We start from the raw sequence: 21,055 nt of genomic DNA, 5'->3' as shown, positions 1-21,055 counted from the left end.
TGGGGGGAAAAAGCGCAGCCGGGTGGACGGGAGTGACTTACTCCCGCCCTCAGATCGCACGTGGGGGTGGCTGATGTAAGACCCGCCTCGGGAGCTTCCCCGCCCGCAGCTAAGCTGAGACCCCGGGGTCCCTCCTCGACGCGCTCGGAGGTGGGTCTCCAGCCCGCGCTTGGACGTTTGCCGGGAGGGCTGAGGGGGGACTTAACAGCCCGGCTTCGGGGGTCCCTAAGGCCAAGTCCTTCCGCGGAGGCTCGGCCAGGCCAGCCTGACACCCGCGAAGGCGGGAGACATGTAGAGAGCGCGGGACGAGGGCTTTCGGGTTCACCTCCCGCTCCTCCTCACCGTGTGGGGCCAACAGCCCGAGCCCCGCGTCTCCTTGACTGGGTGGGGCTGGAAGTGCTGCGAGGATCCTCGTCGGGGACAGAATCGCGGCGGGCCCGCGTTCTACCGCGTGGCACCGGGTGGAGTCGGCCTTCGTGGCCGCCGGGGACACGGCAGCCCCGGCTGCTTGCCCAGGCCACAGGGGAGCCGAGCGTCCCCAAGTCCGGGAGAATCTCCCTGGGTTTTCTAACATTTAAATATAGGGTAGCGAAGGCAGCAATTAGCATCTCTAATGGGGCCTCGGAGTTTACAGAGTTTCTTCGAAGACTTTTATCTCGTTTATTTTTAAGGGCACCCCTGTGAGGTGTGTGAATTCTCGATGGTCTCCATTTCGGGGATTGGCAGGTAGCCTTTGTAATGGGCTGGCTCAGCGAGCTCCCTGAGAGACAGGGTTAGAGCACTAGGTCGGCTTTGCAGACCTCAGGGAAATAATGTAATGTTATATTCAGCTTAAAATAAGTAAATACATCACGTGTCAAATCAGATACCATCTTAATTCTAGTATGGACAAGAGGCTCCAAGATTGAGAACAATTTATGAAGAGAGAAAAACAATTCTATGCATTAACCTAAGGTTTTCTTCAAGTTAAAAAAGACTGCACTCTTCCATTTCACCTAAGTTCATTTAGTGGCAAACAAAACTACCTATATCAATTTTTAAAATAACAGATGCATTAAAATGTCAAAGCAAAAAAGTTTTAGAAGGATTATGGAAAAAGGCAAAAAAAAAAAACTTTCTAGTATGTTGTTTCCTGAGTCTTGTATTTAAAATGTTGGTCTCAGCAGTCATCTCTGTGACTGGAAAATGATGAGGGAAGTGCTCTTCAGGATGTCACACTAGGTCTGTAACTGTAAGGTTATGAGAACCACAGGGCCAAGAGATGAAGGCTTTTACAAAAAAACTAGCAAATTATTTCCATGAGCTAACAAGCAGTGATTGAGCATCCACTTTTAGGGCTTAATATGTTCTTTCTAATTTAATGCTCAGACGACCCTGTGAAGTAGATTGTATTTTAGTCGTTTTACAGATGAGGAACTGAAGCTGTGTGGCCAACAAGAGGTGGAGCTGGGGTTTAAACCCAGATGGGTCTGACTCCAAGGCCTGTGTCTTTTCTGCTACACTATCAGTCTGTGTGGAATGAAGTCGTAGCATGGGGGTCTGCTTTGGAACAGTAGGTTGGGAACAATTGTAGAGAGGCTTTAATACCAAACAGAGGCTGCAGGCACCATCTTGTAGGTAAAGGAGAGATGCTGAAGGAGACTGGGACGTGGTAGCTCTGTGCTAGAGAGAGTGGGAACCTGGTGGCTTGAGGGGGAGGTGATATCAATCCTTAGGGAGAAAGAGGGCAGAATCTTGGGATCCTGTCCTCTCTTTATGACCAACTCAATGGTATGAGGACTCACAAGATAAATGTGTGTTTTATAAGATTAAGCTACAAAGTAATTAATAAACATAGCCACAATGTGCAGCAAATAAAAAGAACGCTAAAGAGCCAGAAGAGAGACTACAGACCCGGCACTGTCCCTTCTGACACAGCCGGTGCTGGCATGCACCTCTGTGAACAAAGAGCATGTGTTCCAGTGACATGCTTCTTTGTCAGGGGCTTCACTGCCAAAGGCATAAATAACACAGGCAGAATAGGGTGTGTCTCACTGTCCTGCCAACATCTTCCACTGGACTGTCAGTCCACAGGCCTGAAGGGGCTGTTGTCACACTGCCCTGGTTGTGAATATTGCTGTACTTAACATCATTCTATGTATGCATCTGGGTGTGAGAAAGAAGTAGAATATTGAACTGTATCTAAGCTACAATCATTATCATGATTTTGGATTTATGGATTTGAAGGACTGGAAGGGAATGAGGAAAAGCAAAAACATCTTAGTTTGTGAGGGAGTCTGAACTATGAGTAAATCTCTTTTACTTCCATTGATGTTAATGTTTACCTAATAAGTAATACAGGTATCAAACAATGCCTGGTTTTGGCACTCCTTTGACTCTTAAAACTGCTTGTTAATCAGAATGTGTGTATTCCAAAAAGCTCCAAAATGTCTGAGGAGAACACTCGGAGCTAGTTTGTAGCTCCTTGGATCTGCTCTCCACCCCACTGCCTCAGCAATGTCATCAGATGATCAGAGCCTTCCACAAACTTTGTGTCTGTGAACAGACTTCAACAAATCTGAAGATAAAACAGGCCCACTCAGGCACTGGCTCAACTGGCCTTGAAACCAGTTTAGCAGAATGGGCACCTTTTCTCTTTAAGAAAGACAGTATATGAAGGTGATGCATAAGATGGGATGAAGAAATCATTACTCTTTAAATATTAAACACCTCCATTCTTTCCCTCCTCTCCATACACACTTGCATACACTGGTAAATCTGTCCGCTGAGTCTCCACAGTACGGTCTGTGTGCCTGTTATAGCAGCTAGGCAACACGTGGGAGTTGTTGAAGGATCTAAATTCTCAGCGAGACTGTGAGCTCATACAAATATTTCTGGATGATATGAATGGAGAGCAGGAGCCTGGGGCCATCTTTAGAACATAGGTGCCCTGCAAATGTGTTATGTTGAAATAATGTCACGTGTGCTCAAAAATATTACCTAGAAACAGCTGAGACACTGAGACAAAGGGAGAGAGGAAGGCAAATCGTTGGGTGAAAATGGGTTAAGGAATAAGATCCTGTTAGTCACCAGATGGTAAAAAAAAAAAAAAAAAAAAAAAATGAGGAGGGGAAAGTGTCAGGTGTGCAGGCAGCTGCAGGTCCAGTAAGGGGCCCCTGCCAAGACAGCCAGATTCCGTTCTGCTCTCTGAAACAGCTGTAGGTGCGTGGCCTTCCTGGGGCAGCAAGGAAGAGCTATGACCACCAAGAGTCGGGTTTAACATTTATTAAACACTATCCTTATGCCAAGTACTGTGCTTGGGACTTTTGTGTACGTTGCATCTCAGTTAATCCTGGCACCAGCTCACTGGGACAAGACTATAATTCCCTTTTATTGTTTAAGAAACAGGCTTAGCAAGGCCAAGTGGAACTCACATAGCTAGTAAGAACCTGGATTTCTCTGTCATTAAAATCTCACTGTAATTCATTCTCATTACTTTGATCCACTAGTCCTCACAACTGCTTCTGAAAAGCCTTTTTGTTTTCTCTGTTTTAAGAAGATTTACATGCTCAAGGAGGGGGTGGAGAGGAAGTTAAAAAAAAGAAAAAAACTAAAGAAAATATTAAATTTTAAAATTAGATTCCTACTATTGAGACATATCCACCATTAAGGTGTATATCCTTGCAGCTTTTTTTTCTATAGTATACATATTTTTTAAGAAAGCAATATTGGGGGGACTTCGCTGGTGGTCCAGGGGTTAAGACTCTGCGCTTCCACAGCAGGGGGCGTGGGTTCCATCCCTGGTTGGGGAACTAAGACCCGCATGCCACGTGACGCAGCCACAAAATTTAAAAAGAAAATTATGTTTCACGATTAAAAAAAAACAATATTGGGATCAGATTGAAGATTTTTGCTTGAAACTTGTTTTTCCAGCCAACACTATGGTAAGTAATGAGTTAATACTCATGACAAATATGAGTGTTAACTTTGCTCAGTGTTTTTCCCTTTTTAGAGATGGACTCTAGTAATGTGGGAATCCACTCCATCACTTACAGGCTGTGTGCTTTGGGACAAACCACATAACCTCTAGGAGCCTCAGGCTGCTTATCTCGGGACTGTTGTGAGGATTAGACACGATCCTGTGGGTGAAGCTCCTACCTGGCGCTGTGCCTGGCACTCTCTCTGTGCCCCAGTCACAGTTGCTGCAAGGCAGAGTCCCTCCCTTCTAAGCAGAGGCCCAGAGCTTGCTAGCCTCCTCAGGGGTTATCGAAGTTCTGCTGTGGCCATTAATCTTCCACTTCTGCTTCATGCCCTTCATCTCCTGTAGTTACCTTGCCCTTTTGGCTGAGGGATGGGCTCACCTCAAACCAATGTAAATTGTTTGTTTGTTTGTTTATTTGTTTTTATTTTTTTTGCTGCACTGAGTGGCTGGCGAGATCTTAGTTCCCCGACCACGGATTGAACCCAGGCCACCACAGTGAAAGTGCTGAGTCCTAACCACTGGACAGCCAGGGAATTCTCTAATCAATGTAAGTTTTGACTTTCAAAAAGGGTGGACTCATTTTCTGTTTCATGCAGGCTTTGGTCTCTCTTGAGTAACTGAGAACATACTCCTGGAAAATATCTGTGTGGCCCCGCGGTGTTGGACATCCCTCTCCTCCATAATTAGCCAGCATCCCCGCCATCTGGACTCACTCATACCTCACAGGGATTTCCTTGTCCACACAGAACTAAGATTGATCCAAGAGCCCTGCTCCTGCTGACTGAACTCTACCATCTGTTCTCAAGCTTGCTTTGCCAGCTCCTGCCCAGCCAGGGGCCCCTCAGTGGGCATGCAAGGTGGTTTGTGTGCACCCTAATTTGCTAGTCTCTTATTTTGGTAAAGGCCCAAAGTCCCAAATACCCTCACACTCTGCTTCTTCCTTGAAAAGCAGGGCAGCCGGTTTCCTGATTTCTTTATGTTTATTTATGCACGTACTACAGAAAACTTGGAATGTATACTTAACCAGAAAAAAAAAGAAAAAGAAGAAGAAGAAAGAAAAAGAAAAGAAAAATCTCAATTCAGAGCTAAACACTGCTCACGTTTTGGTGTCTATTCTTCCAGTCTTTTCTCTACACACATATGGCACTTTCTCAAGTCTCAGATTGCCAGAAGCATCATCTCATTAATAACAGCTTTTCAGGCAGGCAGGGAGGGGGGAACCAGTACATTAAATATTCATATTGATTGTAAGAGACATTTTTATTTCAGAAATAGTAAGTGGTGGAAAAAAAGTATCACAGTACCTAGGAAATACGGTGTATATTACATTTAAAATATTTTAAGTGGGATACTATAACCTGCTTTTTTCAGTTAACATATTATGAAAATATTTCCATACCATTGAATAGTCTTTTACAATATATATTCCTTGAGGACATTCTTCTACAAAATGAAAATAGCTTTTCTTTTTCTGAATATAAAGACAATATATATTCATGTAGCAAATGCATAAAATGCACCAAAAGTATAAAGAAGAAAATACAAGCCAGCTAAAATCCCATTACCTAGCAGCAACCACTGTTAGCATTTTTGTTAACAGTGAGCTATTTCTATGAACGTAGATGCATAAGTAAAATATATAAGTGGAATACTACTATATAGAGCACTTTGTAACATGCTTTTATTTTTCACTTAGCAGTAGGTCACAGGAATTGCTCCAAGTCAATAAATCATTTCATCATTTTTAAAGTCTGCATCATATTTCATTGTACAGATGAAATGGTAGCACAATTTATTCACCTAGTCTTCTACTGATAGACATTTAGTTTACTTCCAGTTGTTCACCATTATACATAACATCTTTGTACAGTTATCTCCTTGAAATAAATGCCTAGAAATACAACTCCTGAATCAGAGTACATATTTTTCAAATCGGATATACATGGCAAATTGCCCTTCAGACGCTGTTCCTCTTTTATGCTCCCATTAGCAGTGTGTAAGACTTCCACTCAGTCTTGCCTAAACTGGGTATTATCTTTTAAAAATCTTTGTCAATCACTTTTCAACTAATGTCAAGTTTGAAAACCTAAGGGTGCCAAGACAATTCAATGTGAAAGAATAGTCTTTTAAACAAGATGTGCTTGGACTCATATAGCCATATGCAAAAGAAAGAAGTTGAACCTCTGCCTCACACCATATATAAAAATTAACTCAAAATGTACCATAGACTTAAATACAAGAGCTGGAACTATAAGACTCAGGAAACCTAGGAGTAAATCTTCATGACCTTGTATTAGGCAAAGCTTTCTTAGATATGACACCAAAAGCACAACAAGCCAAAGAAGAAAGAGATAAATTGGACTTAATCAAAATTTAAAACTTTCGTGCTTCAAATGATACCATCAAGAAAGTGAAAAGACAATGCATGGAATGAGAGAAAATATTTGTGAATCATATCTAATAAGGGACTTGTATCCAGAATAGATAAAGAACTATTAGAGCTCAACAACAAAAAGACAAATAACCCAATTAAAAATGGGCAGAGAATTTGAATAGACATTTCTCCAAAGAAGATATACAAATGGCCAATAAGCACAAAAAGAAGCTTAATGTTATTAGGCATTCGGGGAATGAAAATTAAAACCACAATGAGATACCACTTCGCACTTACTAGGATGGCTATAATTAAAATGATGGACAACAAGTGTTGGTGAGGATGTGGAAAAGTTGGAACCCTTGTGCATTGCTTGTGAGAATGTAAAATGGTGCAGCTGCTGTGGAAAACAGCTTGGCAGTTCCTCAAAAAGTTAAACATAGAGCCAGCAGTTTCACTGTTAGTTATATACTCAAGAGAATAAAAATATATGTCCATATGAAATTTGTACATGAATGTTTATAGCAGCATTATTCATAATTGTCATAAATTGGAAACAACCAAAATGTCCATAAACTGGACATTTTGGTTGTTTATCCATAACAGAATAGATAAACAAAATGTAGTATATACATACAATGGAATTTTTTTCAGACATGAGAAGGAATGAAGTACTGATACGTGCTTCAACATGCATGAACCTTAAAAATATTATGTTAGCTGAAAGAAGTCAGGCAAGATGACCACATAGTGTATGACTCCATTTATATGGAATGTCTAAAAAAAGCAAATCCATAGAGACAGAAAATAGATTAGTGGTCGCCAAGGGCTGGGAGTAATAGGGAGTGACTTCTAATGAATATGGGGTTTCTTTCTGGAATAACAGGAATGCTCTGGAAGTTGATAGTAGTGATGGTTGCACAACTCTCTGAACATACTAAAAACTACTGAATTGTACACTTTAGAAGTGAACTTTATGGTAACTGAGTTACATCTCAATAAAACTGTAAACATTTTTTATCAATTAGGTAAGTTGACAATGATATCTTTAATTTGTACTTGTTTATATATAACTAATGGGGCTGAATATTTTTTCAGGTATTTATAAGGAATTTGTTTTCCTTTATAAGTTACCTGTTTATGTCCTGTTGGTATTTTAAATTTATTTATTAATAAGTGCTCTGTATATATTAAGAATATTAACCCTTAGTCTGACATTCATGTTCAAACTATTTTCCCCACTTGTTTGCTTTTAAATTTTTATTTATGTATGTATATATACATACACAAACACACATACTGGGGAGGGTGATGAAGAAAAATTTCAAATTTTTATTTAGGATAAAATTGATATTTATGGTTATTGCTCTCATGTCATGAGAGCCTTCCCCACCCCAAGACTATATCAATATTCACCTATATTTTCATCTGATACTTCTGGTTTCATTTTTTATGTGAAATCTATAATCTATATCGATTAATATTTTAATGTATGCCTTGAAGTAAAGGTCTAATTTTCTTTATTTTTAATGGTTAGCTACTTGTCCCAATACCATGTGTTAAGTAATTATCTTTCCCCCAATGAACATGAAATGTGACCCTTAACACATACTAAGTTCTTACATATTCTTAAGTCTATTTCTGGACCTCCTTCTCTGTTCACTTATTTTTCTATCTCATCAGTACCCCTCTGGGACAGTTTAGCAAATGTAAAGCCAGTGGACAAATGACAGAAGACCAGAAATTTATTCTCTGGAGACATGGGCTCAGAGCAGCACTGGACTCGGGGACACCAGGCCCAGGTGAGAGTGCATCTCCATTAACCATGTAGAAGTAGAGAACATAACTTTCAGAATGCACAGTGTCACCACTAGTCCTATGCTACCCTCCATATTATCTCCCTCCCTATTTATTATCATTCTTCCCTGGAAGAATACACAGTTGGCCCTTTTTTTTTTTTTTTTTTTTTGGCCTCACTATGTGGCATGTGGGATCTTAGTTCCCTGACCAGAGATTGAACCTGTGCCCCCTGCAGTGGAAGTGTGGAGTCTTAACCACTGGACAACCAGGGAAATCCCCACGCTTGACCCTTGAACAATGCAGGTTCGTACTGTGGGGGACCACTTATACGTGAATTTTTTTCAATATATACAAATTACAATCCTATACAATATAAGGTTCATTGAATCTGTGGATGCAGATTAGATGTGGAGGGCCGACTGTAAAGTTATACATTGATTTTCAACTTCAGGAAGGATTGGCAAACCTAACCCTTGTGTTGTTCAAGAGTCAGCTGTACCATCAGTCAAGATGTAAAATGATATCAGAAGGATTTCTGGTCATGATGTATTTAACTCATATGCTTATCTCCACATCCTCCCAAATCCTTAAAAGTATCTAAAGATAAAGTTGAGGAAATTTTCCCAGAAAGTAGAACAAAAAGGTAATGAAATATACTAAAGGACAAATAAAAGCAAAGGATCAGTCCAGGAGGTCCAATATCCAACTAATCAGAGTTCAAGAAAGAGAGAAAAAATAAAATGCAGGGAATTAAGTGGAAGTCTACATCCCAAATGGTGAGATACCCCTCCAACTCCCCTTTCCCCACTTAGTTCCAGAATGCTAATAGCTAATCTCCAAAGGCAGGAGATTGGAGGATTCTTTTCTGAGGAAAGTGACTGGTTTATTTTTTATTTTTTAAAAATATTTATTTATTTATTTATTTTGGGCTGCGTTGGGTCTTCGCTGCTGTGCGTGGGCTTTCTCTAGTTGCGGTGAGCGGGGGCTACTTTTCGTTGAGGTGCACGGGCTTCTCATTGAGGTGGCTTCTCTTGTTGCAGAGCACAGGCTCTAGGCACGCAGGCTTCAGTAGTTGTGGTGCATGAGCTTAGTTGCTCCACGGCATGTGGGATCTTTCCGGCCCAGGGATTGAACCCATGTCCCCTGCATTGACAGGTAGATTCTTAACCACTGTGCCACGAGGGAAGTCCAAAGTGGCTGGTTTAAGAGTGAATGTCTAAGATAACCAAATTTCTTTTATTTTAGCTATAATTTCCAAGGGCACTTTTTTTTTTTTTTTTTTTTTTTCTGTACGTGGGCCTCTCACTGTTGTGGCCTCTCCCGTTGTGGAGCACAGGCTCCGGACGCGCAGGCTCCGCGGCATGTGGGATCTTCCCGGACCGGGGCACGAACCCGTTTCCCCTGCATCGGCAGGCAGACTCTCAACCACTGCGCCACCAGGGAAGCCCTCCAAGGGCACTTTTTTGTCTTTATAATTATTCATTTTTCATAGCATCCTGTTTTTATTTCACTGATGTAACATCTCTTCTCTTTGAGAAGATAAAGTTTTCTTCTGATACCTGAATTGTCTCCATTTTCTCCAAGTTCCTTTTTACTAACTCAGATTTCTGGCTCTAGTGTTAGGGTCTGTTAACTCAAAACAATAAAACAGCCGGTTATTTTACCAGCAAAACGAGCTTATTTGGGAGCAGCAAAGAATTGCAACTCAGGACACACAACTATGGTGAACCATATGCAAGTCCAGTTAAGAAAAAGAAAGGAGACTCTTTTATAGACCAGAAGGGGAAATTGGGAGGGGCTGTTAAAAACAAAAAGTCCATTGGAGGAAACTGGGACTTTGAAGTATAGTGACCTTTCACTGGCTGAGCTGTTGCCAGGCAAGGAGAAATCTTTCTTCCTCCCAAGGTGGTATAGTAGTGTCACTTCTTGCTAAAGATGCAAGGTAGGTCTCTACCTGTCAGGATCTCTATGGATGTTGCGTGGTATGTACATGAGAGCTCTCCCTCTGGCCTCCCAGATCCATTTTAGTGAGGTTTCCTTTTGTTAATTTTCACAAGTCTTTCCTGAGTATCTGACCATCCTTGAATGTCCGTTCATATTTACGAGAGAGGGGCTAAACAGATGACTGGAAACTGATGAACTGATAGGTCTTAGAGACTTGTGGTGATCAGGAAGCAAGCAGGCATTTCCATTAAGAGACCTCCAAATGCCAGTATTTTCAGTACCTACGGCTGTAAAGGATGAAATTATCAAGCAATAGTACAACACAATTCCTTTGGATTTCCAGGTTGAAATGGCCCATCAAGGCATATTATAATGAAAATCAGAAAACCAGAGATCCTGAAAGTGTCCTAAGAGAGAAAAAAGTCATAATGAAAGAATCAAAATGGTATGAGACTTAATAGACCATGGGGAAGTAGAAGATAGTGGAGGAACTGATGCCTTCTGAGGAAATTCTGAGGAAAAGGATCATCCTCTTAGAACGTAACACACAGCCAAACTGTCATTCAAGAGTGAGAGAAGAATAAAAATATTTTCAGACATTCAAGATCTCAAAATATTAACCCTCCACGCACCCTTTCTCAGGAAGCTACTGGAGAATACCCTCCCTTAAGGGTAGCTGTAGTGGGCCTCGAGGACAACCCAATACAGATGGAAACAGAGGACAGGGGCTCCAGGAGGTATGCTGGAAAGTAAACATGAAGATTACCTCCTGTGCAGCCACCTTGAGAGGTAACTTTGCAGCTTTGACAGAGAAATGAAAACAATAAAAAGAGGTCATTCGTAACTCCAGGAAAAATAGAAAGTTGTACAAGAAATATAATTACAATATGTTATATGGCTCATCTGTAAACATTATGTAGTCACATAACATAAATAACCAACACTGAAAGGAGGTGGGAAGTCAAAGCTGTGTGGGAGTGAGGACCTGAGAGCTAAATCCTTATTTTTCATAGTAGGAAGTCAATAGTTAATGTTCAAAAAACATTGGATGTAATATAACCACATTATTTATATAAAAGAAGGCAAACACCAGAGACGACAGCTAAAAGAATTGAAGTTGCTGTCTCTGCAGAAGAGGGAGGAAAGTGGGAGGGGCCAGGCAGGAGAATGCTGTTTTGGTAACAAGCTCCGTAGTAGTCTTTTTTTTTTTTTTGCGTTTAAAACTCTCTCCTTGTATTACTCGGAAACAAATGACATTTAAATCAAAAAGCTTGCGAGCTGTTAGAGGTGGCCCCTGACAGTGGGTGTGGATGCTGGGATAAGGTGTTCTGCCTGCCTGAGATCTATTCCGAAAGGGCTGGAGGTCCCCAGGGCCCAGAGGACAGACGGTGTGGGAGGGGCCAAGGGCCTTCCCGCCTTTTCTGGGGCACTCTGCTCCTGGGATGGAGGTGGGCGTGATAGGGGCTCAAAATTGGGTTGGATTTTCTTCATACAGCTGCGACGTGCACTTTATAAGGGTAGAGATGTTGCCAAGACTCTGGCATTACGTTTCTGTCAGATTTTGTACAGTGTTGGGAGATTCCTAATTTCCCGATTTCTTCAAATGTGTTTTTTTTTTTAACCTCTTTATTGGAGTATAATTGCTTTACAATGGTGTGTTAGTTTCTGCTTTATAACAAAGTGAATCAGCTATACATATACATAGATCCCCATATCTCTTCCCTCTTGCATCTCCCTCCCTCCCAGCCCTCTGATGTGTTTTAGAGAGAAGTTGAGAGAGTGCAGGGGGCCACTCAGAAGCCACTGTGTTTGGACATCTGGGTTCTTCTTTCTACAACAGCCTGAGCAGGTCGGCCTCCCTCTCACTCTCTTTTTCTCCTCTCTCTTTCTCTCTCTCTCTTAAATTGAGGAATAATTACAGTAAACTACACAGATGTTAAGCATATAGTTGGTGAGTTTTAACAAAGGTGTTCACCTGTGTAACCAACACCTCAATCAAGATAGAAAGCACTGCTGTCGCATCCCCCTGTGTCCCTTCCAGTGCCGCATCAGAGGCAACACTTGTTCTAAATTACACCCCCCAAGAGACGACTTTGCTGCGTTCTTGGACTTAATGTGAAAGAAATCATACACCTGTATTCTCGTGTGTCTGACTTCTTTCCCTCAACATAGTTTTGAGATTCATCTGGGTTGTTGAATGCATCAGTAGCTCGTTTCTTTTTATTGATGAGTACGATTCCAGTGTATGAATAACATTGCTATTCATTTATTCACTTTCTTAACAAGTCTCTTCTTTCTCAAGACCAGCCTTGTTTCTGAGCTGGAGCAAGTCTTCTTTACATGACCCTTTTTACTAACACACGAATGAGGTTGTTTCCACTGAGTGGAATTGAAAGATTAAAATTTAGGCTTTATGAAGGACCAGCATCATTTACACACATGTTATAAATGGAAATTGGATGTAATACATGCTCATTTAGATTGAAGCTATTTGTGCACCAGGAGACCAATTAAAAGCCGGTGACAGTAACCCAATGTGAGGTAACTGAAGTTTGCACCAGAGTTTTTGCTGTGAAAAGAGAAAGGGAGGAACAGATGGGATAAATATTTCACAGGAAAACCTGACAGGGCTTTGTGACAGATTAGGTGTATGCGATGAAGGGGCAGGACGAAACAAATGCTATTTCCGGGTGGACATCTGCCTGGTGGGTCCCTCTTCTCTTTCACCTTGGGCCAGTCACTCCCTCTGCAAGCTCTGTCCTGTTGGGAAGTTTAAGGAGCTCTGATTCAGTGGCTCAGCCTGCCGTCCATGCCCACTTGTACCTTTTATACACACCTCGGAGCTATCGAAAGGCATAGTGAAATTGCGGAAAGAACACTGAGTTTGGACTTGGTTAGTTTTTCATTCTTTCACTTGCTTAGGCTCCCTAAGTCTCAGTTTCCACATAGGTGAAATGAAGGTGAGTAAATATCCCCACCCTACCAGATCGTTTTGAGAATCAGGGGAAGTGACTTCAAATTTCTTATAATGGTTCACAAGAAACTGATAAGAGAAATCACCTGTAGGAGGGGGTAAGAGGGATGGGGGAAGAAGTGGGAGTGAAACTTTTAGTGAACACCTTTTTTTTTTTAACCATGTGAGCATATTACCTTTTAAAAAGAAAATCCTAGTAAGCTATCTGTACAAATGATTAGGCATTCTAGACTGCTGAAAAGGACAGAGCCTGGCTACCTCCTGTCTGTGAGAATCTTGAGGTCCATTAGCCCAGAAGTCCTATCACTCCAGGATAGCTGACAATAGCAAATTATTTCACCTTAATGACAAAAAATGGGTTTTGGGTTGCAGTGAGAGAACTCTGCTCCGAGAGTAAAGAGATCTGGATCCTGGTCCTGGATTTCCTGTGTCATTCAGGTGGGCTCCTTCTCTTCTCTGTCTCTTCTATTGAATGAAGGGGTAAGACTGCATGATCTTTGAGATGCTTCCAGCTCTGACATGCTAGAATATAATGCTAACTTCTAAGCAACAGAGGGCCTCATAATGTGATATCTGTAAAGGATTTGCTGGCGACATTTTTGTATCTAAGACGGGAGCAGGGCAAAGAATCATGTACTTCTCTTTTCACCTTTTATTTCCCTTGATACTGAAGTATCCAGAAGCAAGGAGTCAAGTGGAGTGTGTTTTCCAGAAAAGAAAATTGAGCTATGTTTCAGTAGAACCATTGGTGCAATCCCATTGCTGTTTGCTACTGACATTAGCCAAAGGGTGTATCAGTGGTATTTTATGTATACATGGCACTTTATATGGATAAAGTTATATCCACTTTATATGGATAAAGTGGATCCACTTTCTATGGATATCTACTTTATATGGATAAAGTTCCTATTCAATGAATAGGAACTCAAAGATCATATAGTTCAAATTCTAACAAGACTCAAACCATGGCCTTTGGGGCTTCCCTGGTGGTGCAGTGGTTGAGAATCTGCCTGCCAATGCAGGGGACACGGGTTCGAGCCCTGGTCTGGGAAGATCCCACATGCCGCGGAGCAACTAGGCCCGTGAGCCACAACTACTGAGCCTGTGCGTCTGGAGCTTGTGCTCCGCAACAAGACAGGCCGCGATAGTGAGAGGCCTGCACACCGCGATGAAGAGTGGCCCCCGCTCGCCGCAACTAGAGAAAGCCCTCGCACAGAAACAAAGACCCAACACAGCCAAAAATAATAAATAAATAAATTAAAAAAAAACAAAAAACAACAATGGCCTTTGGTGCCAAGGAACTCATCTCCTCCTGAGGTGCTTCATTCCGTTTTCATCTTGCTCAAATCATTAGGAAACTGTTCCTTAGGCTGAGCTGAAATCTTGACTTCATGATCACTGTTAGTGCCAGCTTAGCTCTCTGGGGCTACAAACTACACCTATGTTTTCCCTGGCCAAGGTTGCAAACTGCTGAAATGCAGGCCAGTATTAGACCATGTCTTGTTGGCTCTTAATAGTGTTTAAAAATATCTCAATTAGTTTTTGACATTAAAACATCATGAGTTTTTTGTTTGTTTACATAAACTGTTTCTGACTTTTCTGGAAAGATCAAAAGGTCTGTGCAGCTGCCTCCCCAATATGATTCTTCCCTTTTTAGTAAACAATTCAAAGCTTTGTTCCAGTCCCTATCCTCTCTGGCTCAGCCTATGTGCTGTTGGGAGAGGCTGATCCCACCCCTGGTTCTAGAACAGGGCATGCAAACTAGTCCTAATTCATCAGCATAACCCTACCTTTTGTCACCTTTGTTGATTCAGAAACAAGCACTGTTTCAAGACTGGGTTCCTTGGAAACAGAATCCGAGATGGAGAGCTGCATGCAGAAGGCTTACTGAGGAGTGTCCTTAGGACACACACCTATGGGGACCTGAAGAAGACAAGGGTGGGGGTGGAGAGAAGCCGACCAGCAAAGTAAGTGCAATGTAGTTACAACCAAAGCCTCAGCTGATCCCAGGAACTCAGGAATGGGGATGGTCCTTCAGAGTTGTCCCAAACTGAAGTAAGGGGGCCAGACATTTGTATTCCCACATCAGCCAGTCACAGGCCTCAGGCTGCACCCTGGAAGTGGGTGTAAAACCTTGGAGGAAGTGGTTTCCTAAGGCTGAGAACAAGACTATTCCCAGCAGCTGAGGGATGGATGTGTTCCCCCTGAAGAGGGGACCTGGGCTGAGCCCCATAGTATCTCCTACAGGCATAAGACTCAATCCAGATTAATAGAGATTTGCTAGGACTCCTGAGAAAGAGGCTTCCAGAAGTGACCTGTATCTCTCTGGATATGGACAAGGAGCTCGGGGACTTGTCCTTAGCCATCTCACATCAAGGTCAACTTTGATAAGACTGGAGCTCTGCTGAATCAAACCAACCCTGAAGCTTAAATTACCTGGACTTTAGTGTGAGCTTCATCGTTAAGTCAGTTTTCTGGTTGTATTTTAATTACTTACAAATGAACATACTTTGACACATTCTGCATTGCAGAGCTACATTCCCTGGCAATAACCCTCTGAATAGCAGCTGCCTCCCTTTAAGATGGGTCACTCGGTTTCCAGTTTACTAGTGCCCACTTGGCTTTTAGAGGTGGTAGCAGAGAGCTAAATCCTAATCTTCTAATAATATGAAGTCAATAGATAATGCCTAAAGTGGAAAAACCAAGACATAGAACAGAGCATGTGTCTATAAATATGAGGTAAACATCAGAAGAAATAGCTAAAAGTGTTGGCAGTAGTTGCCTCTGGGGAGCTCTGTCAGGGTGGGATGGGACAAGGCACTGCAACTGGTTTTTGTGGGAAGCTTTGAAGTGCTCATTGATTTGAAACTCTGTGTATCCCCGGTTGCTAATGCATGCCCTGGGGCATCTTGCCCTGCTCTGGGACTCTCCCATCTCCTAGTTCTCTTGCCTTCCTCTGGCCTTTCTTCTGGGTAGGGGGTTTCCTAAATGCTGGTTGATAATCATCTTAAGCTACCCTTTCTCTCTTTATTATCTTATGCATTCTATCCTCTCCTGGGAGACTTTGTTCCCTACTCCTGATCTCTCCTCTTTAGCTCCTGATCCATATTTCTTCCACAGGATCACCTTGGAATTCCCCTGCCCTATTTCCAACTTGCACGAGGAGGTAACCAAGGTCTCTCCTAGCTCTAACATGCTATAAGGTCTGAAAAATTATATGGAAACATTTAACAAGTCATAAGAATGGATCTCTTTCATTTACTTAATATCATTAGCCATTTTTTTCTTTTGTCCTGTTGACTGAAAAAATGCACAGCCTAAAAGCTGAGAATTATGTTTTATTTGGCTAACAAAACTGAGGATGAAAGCCCAGGACGAAACCTCTCAGATAGCTCTGAGAGACTGCTCTGAAGAGGTACAGGAAGAGCCGGGATATATAAGAGTATTTGCAGCAAAGAGCAGGTAGTCAGAACTCCAAAAGATTACTGTTTTTCATTTTAATGCTTTATTTATTTATTTAGTTAGTTAGTTTTGGACTGTTTTTTACTGTGGTAAAATTTATATAACATAAAGTTCACCATTTTAACCGTTTAAAAATATACAATTCAGTAGCATTTAGTTATGAAACCACCACCACTACTTAGTTCCAGAACATTTTCATCACCCCGAGGGAAACCCCGTACCCATTAAGCAGTCGCTCCACCTTCTGGCCTCCCCTCACCCTGGGCAACTCATTATCTGCTCTCTGTCTCTATAGATTTGCCTATTTGGGACATTTCATATAAGTTGAGTCATATAATTTGAAGTCTTTCAATACTGTGAAAGAGCCAAGTAACATCTTAATATTATTATGAAAATAATTTTGATCTTATGGACCTCCTGGAAGAGTATCAGGATCCCCCAGAGGTCTGCAGAGCAGACTTTGAGAACTGCTGGTCTAGGTCATCCAAGGTGTGGGGCACCAGCCAGCTCCCCATTACAGCTTCTCTCCCAGCACAAGGTGATTGTCATGTCCCCACGTCCAACCTGAGGCCTCCACACCTCAGCTTCTCATTTCCCGTGAAAACTCGGTCGGCCACTTCCTGCAAAGTTGAGATTACAATGGATTCACATTCAAACTGCCCAGAGGAACCAAACAACCAAATGCGGACACATTTTTATAAGTTATAAATCTGAATGTGGTAAAAAACTATACCACAAACTGGTTTCCAGTAAAATTCTGATCACTTCCTGCCACTGTCATTACATTTTATAATCACAGTAATTACCTTTTACCTGTGATGAGAGCTGTCATGTACTTTTGAATATCAAGCAGCAGCCATGGCATAAATTGCTAGCCCCTTTTTCCTCTAATGATCACAGCTTATTTTATTCTTCAAGTATTCTTCTCAGAGTAATCAGCACGCTTATTTTTTTTATTTTTATTTTTTGCGGTACGCAGGCCTCTCACTGTTGTGGCCTCTCCCGTTGCGGAGCACAGGCTCCGGACGCGCAGGCCCAGCGGCCATGGCCCACGGGCCCAGCCGCTCCGCGGCATATGGGATCCTCCCAGACCGGGGCACGAACCCGTATCCCCTGCATCGGCAGGCGGACTCTCAACCACTGCGCCACCAGGGAGGCCCCAGCACGCTTATTATACAGCATATTCAAATGTTAATGCGTACACTGAACTCACACTATTGTGAGACCCATTTGCTCAGGAGCTAAAATTATGTTGCCATTCTGCTTGGTGCTAGAGGTTCTGTGCTCGAAACCGGTTTTCCACATACAAGGAGCCCAGGTTATTTAACGAGAATGTGAGCTAGAATGAGGAGTTAACACTTAGTATAGAACCTGGAAGCTAAATGGGGTCAGCATGTATGGGGCCTACACATTTTGAATTAGCTATCCATCACTGTGGAGACAATCAATATTTGAGCAGACTGGCTTTGGGGCATGTTTAACATCGTTTCTCCAGGGTCTCTACCAAACTCTGCCTCTGCAGGTTAAACTGCCCAAATCACAGCTCTGACAACTGGAAACATTTTCCTCATACTGAGCTGAAATCTGCTAGAGCTTTCGCTCGTTTTTTTTTTTTTTTTTTTTTAATTTCTATCTTTCACTCGTTTGTTTTTGCTCTACCCTCTGGAGCCACATAAAGCATGCCTGCTTTCCGTTCTGTGATTGCCCTTTAGAGATTTAGGACAGTGACCTTGTCCCCATGGTCTGCTCTCGTAAGGCTCAGTTGTCCCAGGTCCTTATAGGACAGGTTACCAGTCCCTTTACCACTGTGATCATTCAGCTTGTCAATGTTCACCGTTTAAAAAAAGAGTGAGGTGCTCAGAATCTGAAACAGTGATCAACGTGTGGTCTGGTCAGGGTGGAATTGAGCAGGTCTCTGTTGGATGTGAATTCTCTTGTTGGATATGATTCTATTAGTGCTTTCCAAGAGGATATTGCCTTTCTTGTTATCCGTTACTGATTCCTAATTAGCTAAAACTACCAAGTCTTCTAAGCCATATATTGGTACTTAGGCAATTAACCATTTAGACCCCAAAGCAGGATCTGAGATTTGTCACCATTACATTGTATCCTGTTAAATTTGGCCCAATGCTTTGGCCTATCAAGACCCTTTTTTGTATCCTGAATCTATCCTTTCCATCCACAGGTGTAATCAATCTATCAATATTGCTATCTGTATATAAATCAAAGTTAAAAAAGCCTGACAGAAAAGGCCTCAGGATGGAGCCCAGAGACCTCAAATCAAAGCATTTGTTTAACCAGTTATAAGCCTCCCTCCCCAGCCCCAATATACATACCTCCATCCTCCAACTGTTCCATCCTCTAACTCAAGCTGTCAGGGAGGGAAAACACCAAAGAATGTTCCAGGTCACTAACTAGCTGGTTAAAGTGGCCTAGAAAAGAAACTGAGGAAAAGAAGGGAGGGAGAGGATAGGCCTGGTGGAGAGCCCAACGTGGCAGGACAGGTTCTCTGAAATTACTTCCTCTAGGCCCACACTCCTGCACAGGTTGGGGAGGTATTAAGGTATGAGTCAAATGGAAGATAGTCCAGGGTTCTGCTGTGATGAGAGAGAGGAAATCAATAACCAGGAAACAGGACCAATGTTGGAAGCTAGAAGATAGTCAATTAGTATATCAACCTGGAGGGACTAGGCAGAAGAGAACAGAGACAGGCGTGGAGAATGAAGCAAAGAATAAGCGTGGGAAACAGCATCTAGGCTTGCTAAGTGAGCTTCAGAGCTGTGCTGTTCAACATGGTGGCCACTAGCTACAGGTGGCTATTTTAATTTAAATTCATAAAAATTAAATTTAAAAATCAGTTCTTGGGACTTCCCTGGTGGCACAGTGGTTAAGAATCCACCTACCAATGCAGGGGACATGGGCTCGAGCCTTGGTCTGGGAAGATACCACATGCTGCAGAGCAACTAAGCCTGTGCGCCACAACTACTGAAACCCGTGCGCCTAGAGCCCGTGCTCTACAACAAGAGAAGCCACCGCAATGAGAAGCCCGCGCACTGCAACGAAGAGTAGCCACTGCTCGCTGAAACTAGAGAAAGCCCGCACAGAGCAACAAAGACCCAACGCAGCCAAAAATAAATAAATGAATAAATAAATAAATAAATAAATTTAAAAATAACATTAAAAAAAATCAGTTCCTCCATCACATTAGCCACATTTACAGTGTTCCATAGTCACATGTGACTAGTGGCTACCATATAGGATCATAAAGAAGAACATTCCCATCATTGTGGAAAGTTCTATTGGACAGCTCTGCTCTAGAACATTCTAGGTGTACTTCTAAAAAAGGGCCAAACCAGGTAGGATATCATTTTAATGTGCTTATTTTTCCTTTGCTTTCTTCAAGACCCGGCTCATATATCAATTCTTCTGGGAATTCGCCACATGTGTGGTCTGTGACGGTATGTTATAGGCATCCAAGCATTCTGAGCTATGCAGTTCTTTGTGGTAATGCATGGATCTAGATAGGACTTAGTGTGGAGATCCTGGCATAGCTATTTGTCAATCCTTAACCAAAATGTGGCCTTTCTCTATCTGGGGAAAGCATCCTCCTTGACAAAGCAATTAGCTTTGGGGCAGGAGGGAAACACTGGCTTAGCCAGCCAGATCTGCTGAATCCACCTCTGTAGCTGTAAAAATAATTTGTAATAAAAGCTTTTGACCTCCTGTCCATAAACATTACATAGGCCATCTCGGCCAGGCCATCAAGAAATGGAAGTCAGGGTGTGATTTGCTTGATACAAGATATCTTGTCATCTTACCTGTGGACCCTCACTAAATTTTCAGTCTGCTGTCTTTCTCTTTCAATTTTCTGTGCTGGAGCTCTTAGAATTTCTCATAATAAGATCTGTCATTTCTACCTTCTAAATCTCTCTAGAATCTGTCCCTTCCTTTAATACCCTCAGTGAATTTATCTTCTCTCTCCTTTCCCACCCAGCCCCCTTATTGTCACCTAAATGCTCTAAGAACATTACTTGATTATGGCATTCTCCTCCATAAAACCCCTCAGTGGCTCCCCATGACATCATAAAAGCCTCTCCTTGGGCCCCCAGCTACCCCTCTGGTTTCAGGTCTTTCCATTCCCTGGTGTGTAGCACACATTCCAGCTTCTCTGTTACTGTGCCCAGAGCCAAGATGCCTTTTCATATCCCTGTGCCTTTGTATACTCGCACCTCCCTCTGTCTGAAATGCGCCCCCCACCACCTTTAATCCCCCTGGAGAATTTCTACACCTTTGTTAAGGTAACATTTAAATCTTATCTCTTCTGAGAAGCCCAGCCTGAGCCCTCAGACAGACTTAAGTGATCCATCAACTGTGCCCAAACGCTGTGTGGGCTTTGGTCATAACCCAGTCTGTATATGACACTCATGAGTCTGTTTCTCCCACTAAACTGTGAGGTCTCAAGGGCAGGCAGCACATCTGACTCATCTCTTACCCACTGTGGCAAGCACAGGACCTGACTCACAACAAACACTTACTAAAT

General features: G+C 42.3%; 1 protein-coding gene across 7 annotated transcripts in view; it reads left to right on the top strand.

Moving 5' to 3' along the window:
- Positions 1–65: 65 nt before the first annotated feature.
- The window catches only part of HEMGN (hemogen), a 44,498-nt gene continuing 23,508 nt past the window's right edge, over positions 66–21,055 (top strand). The window contains exons 1-5 of one of the 7 annotated variants that reach the window (XM_060100999.1): positions 66–150; positions 4,558–6,671; positions 8,019–8,137; positions 13,426–13,491; positions 14,868–15,020. Coding sequence is in view for 3 of the 7 variants with exons in the window: in XM_060100995.1 (XP_059956978.1) it covers positions 6,571–6,671; positions 8,019–8,137 (220 nt within the window). In the remaining 4 variants the exon portion in view is untranslated. Of the gene's footprint in view, positions 151–4,404; positions 4,509–4,557; positions 6,672–8,018; positions 8,138–13,425; positions 13,492–14,867; positions 15,021–16,209; positions 16,220–21,055 lie in introns of those variants that run through there. The other 6 variants (XM_060101000.1, XM_060100995.1, XM_060100998.1 and 3 more) reach the window with 6 other exon arrangements.

Source organism: Mesoplodon densirostris, chromosome 6, assembly GCF_025265405.1.
Source record: "Mesoplodon densirostris isolate mMesDen1 chromosome 6, mMesDen1 primary haplotype, whole genome shotgun sequence".
Taxonomy (NCBI): domain Eukaryota; kingdom Metazoa; phylum Chordata; class Mammalia; order Artiodactyla; family Ziphiidae; genus Mesoplodon; species Mesoplodon densirostris.
Note: the sequence above shows the minus strand (reverse complement) of the source record. Positions and strands in the feature narration are given on the sequence as shown.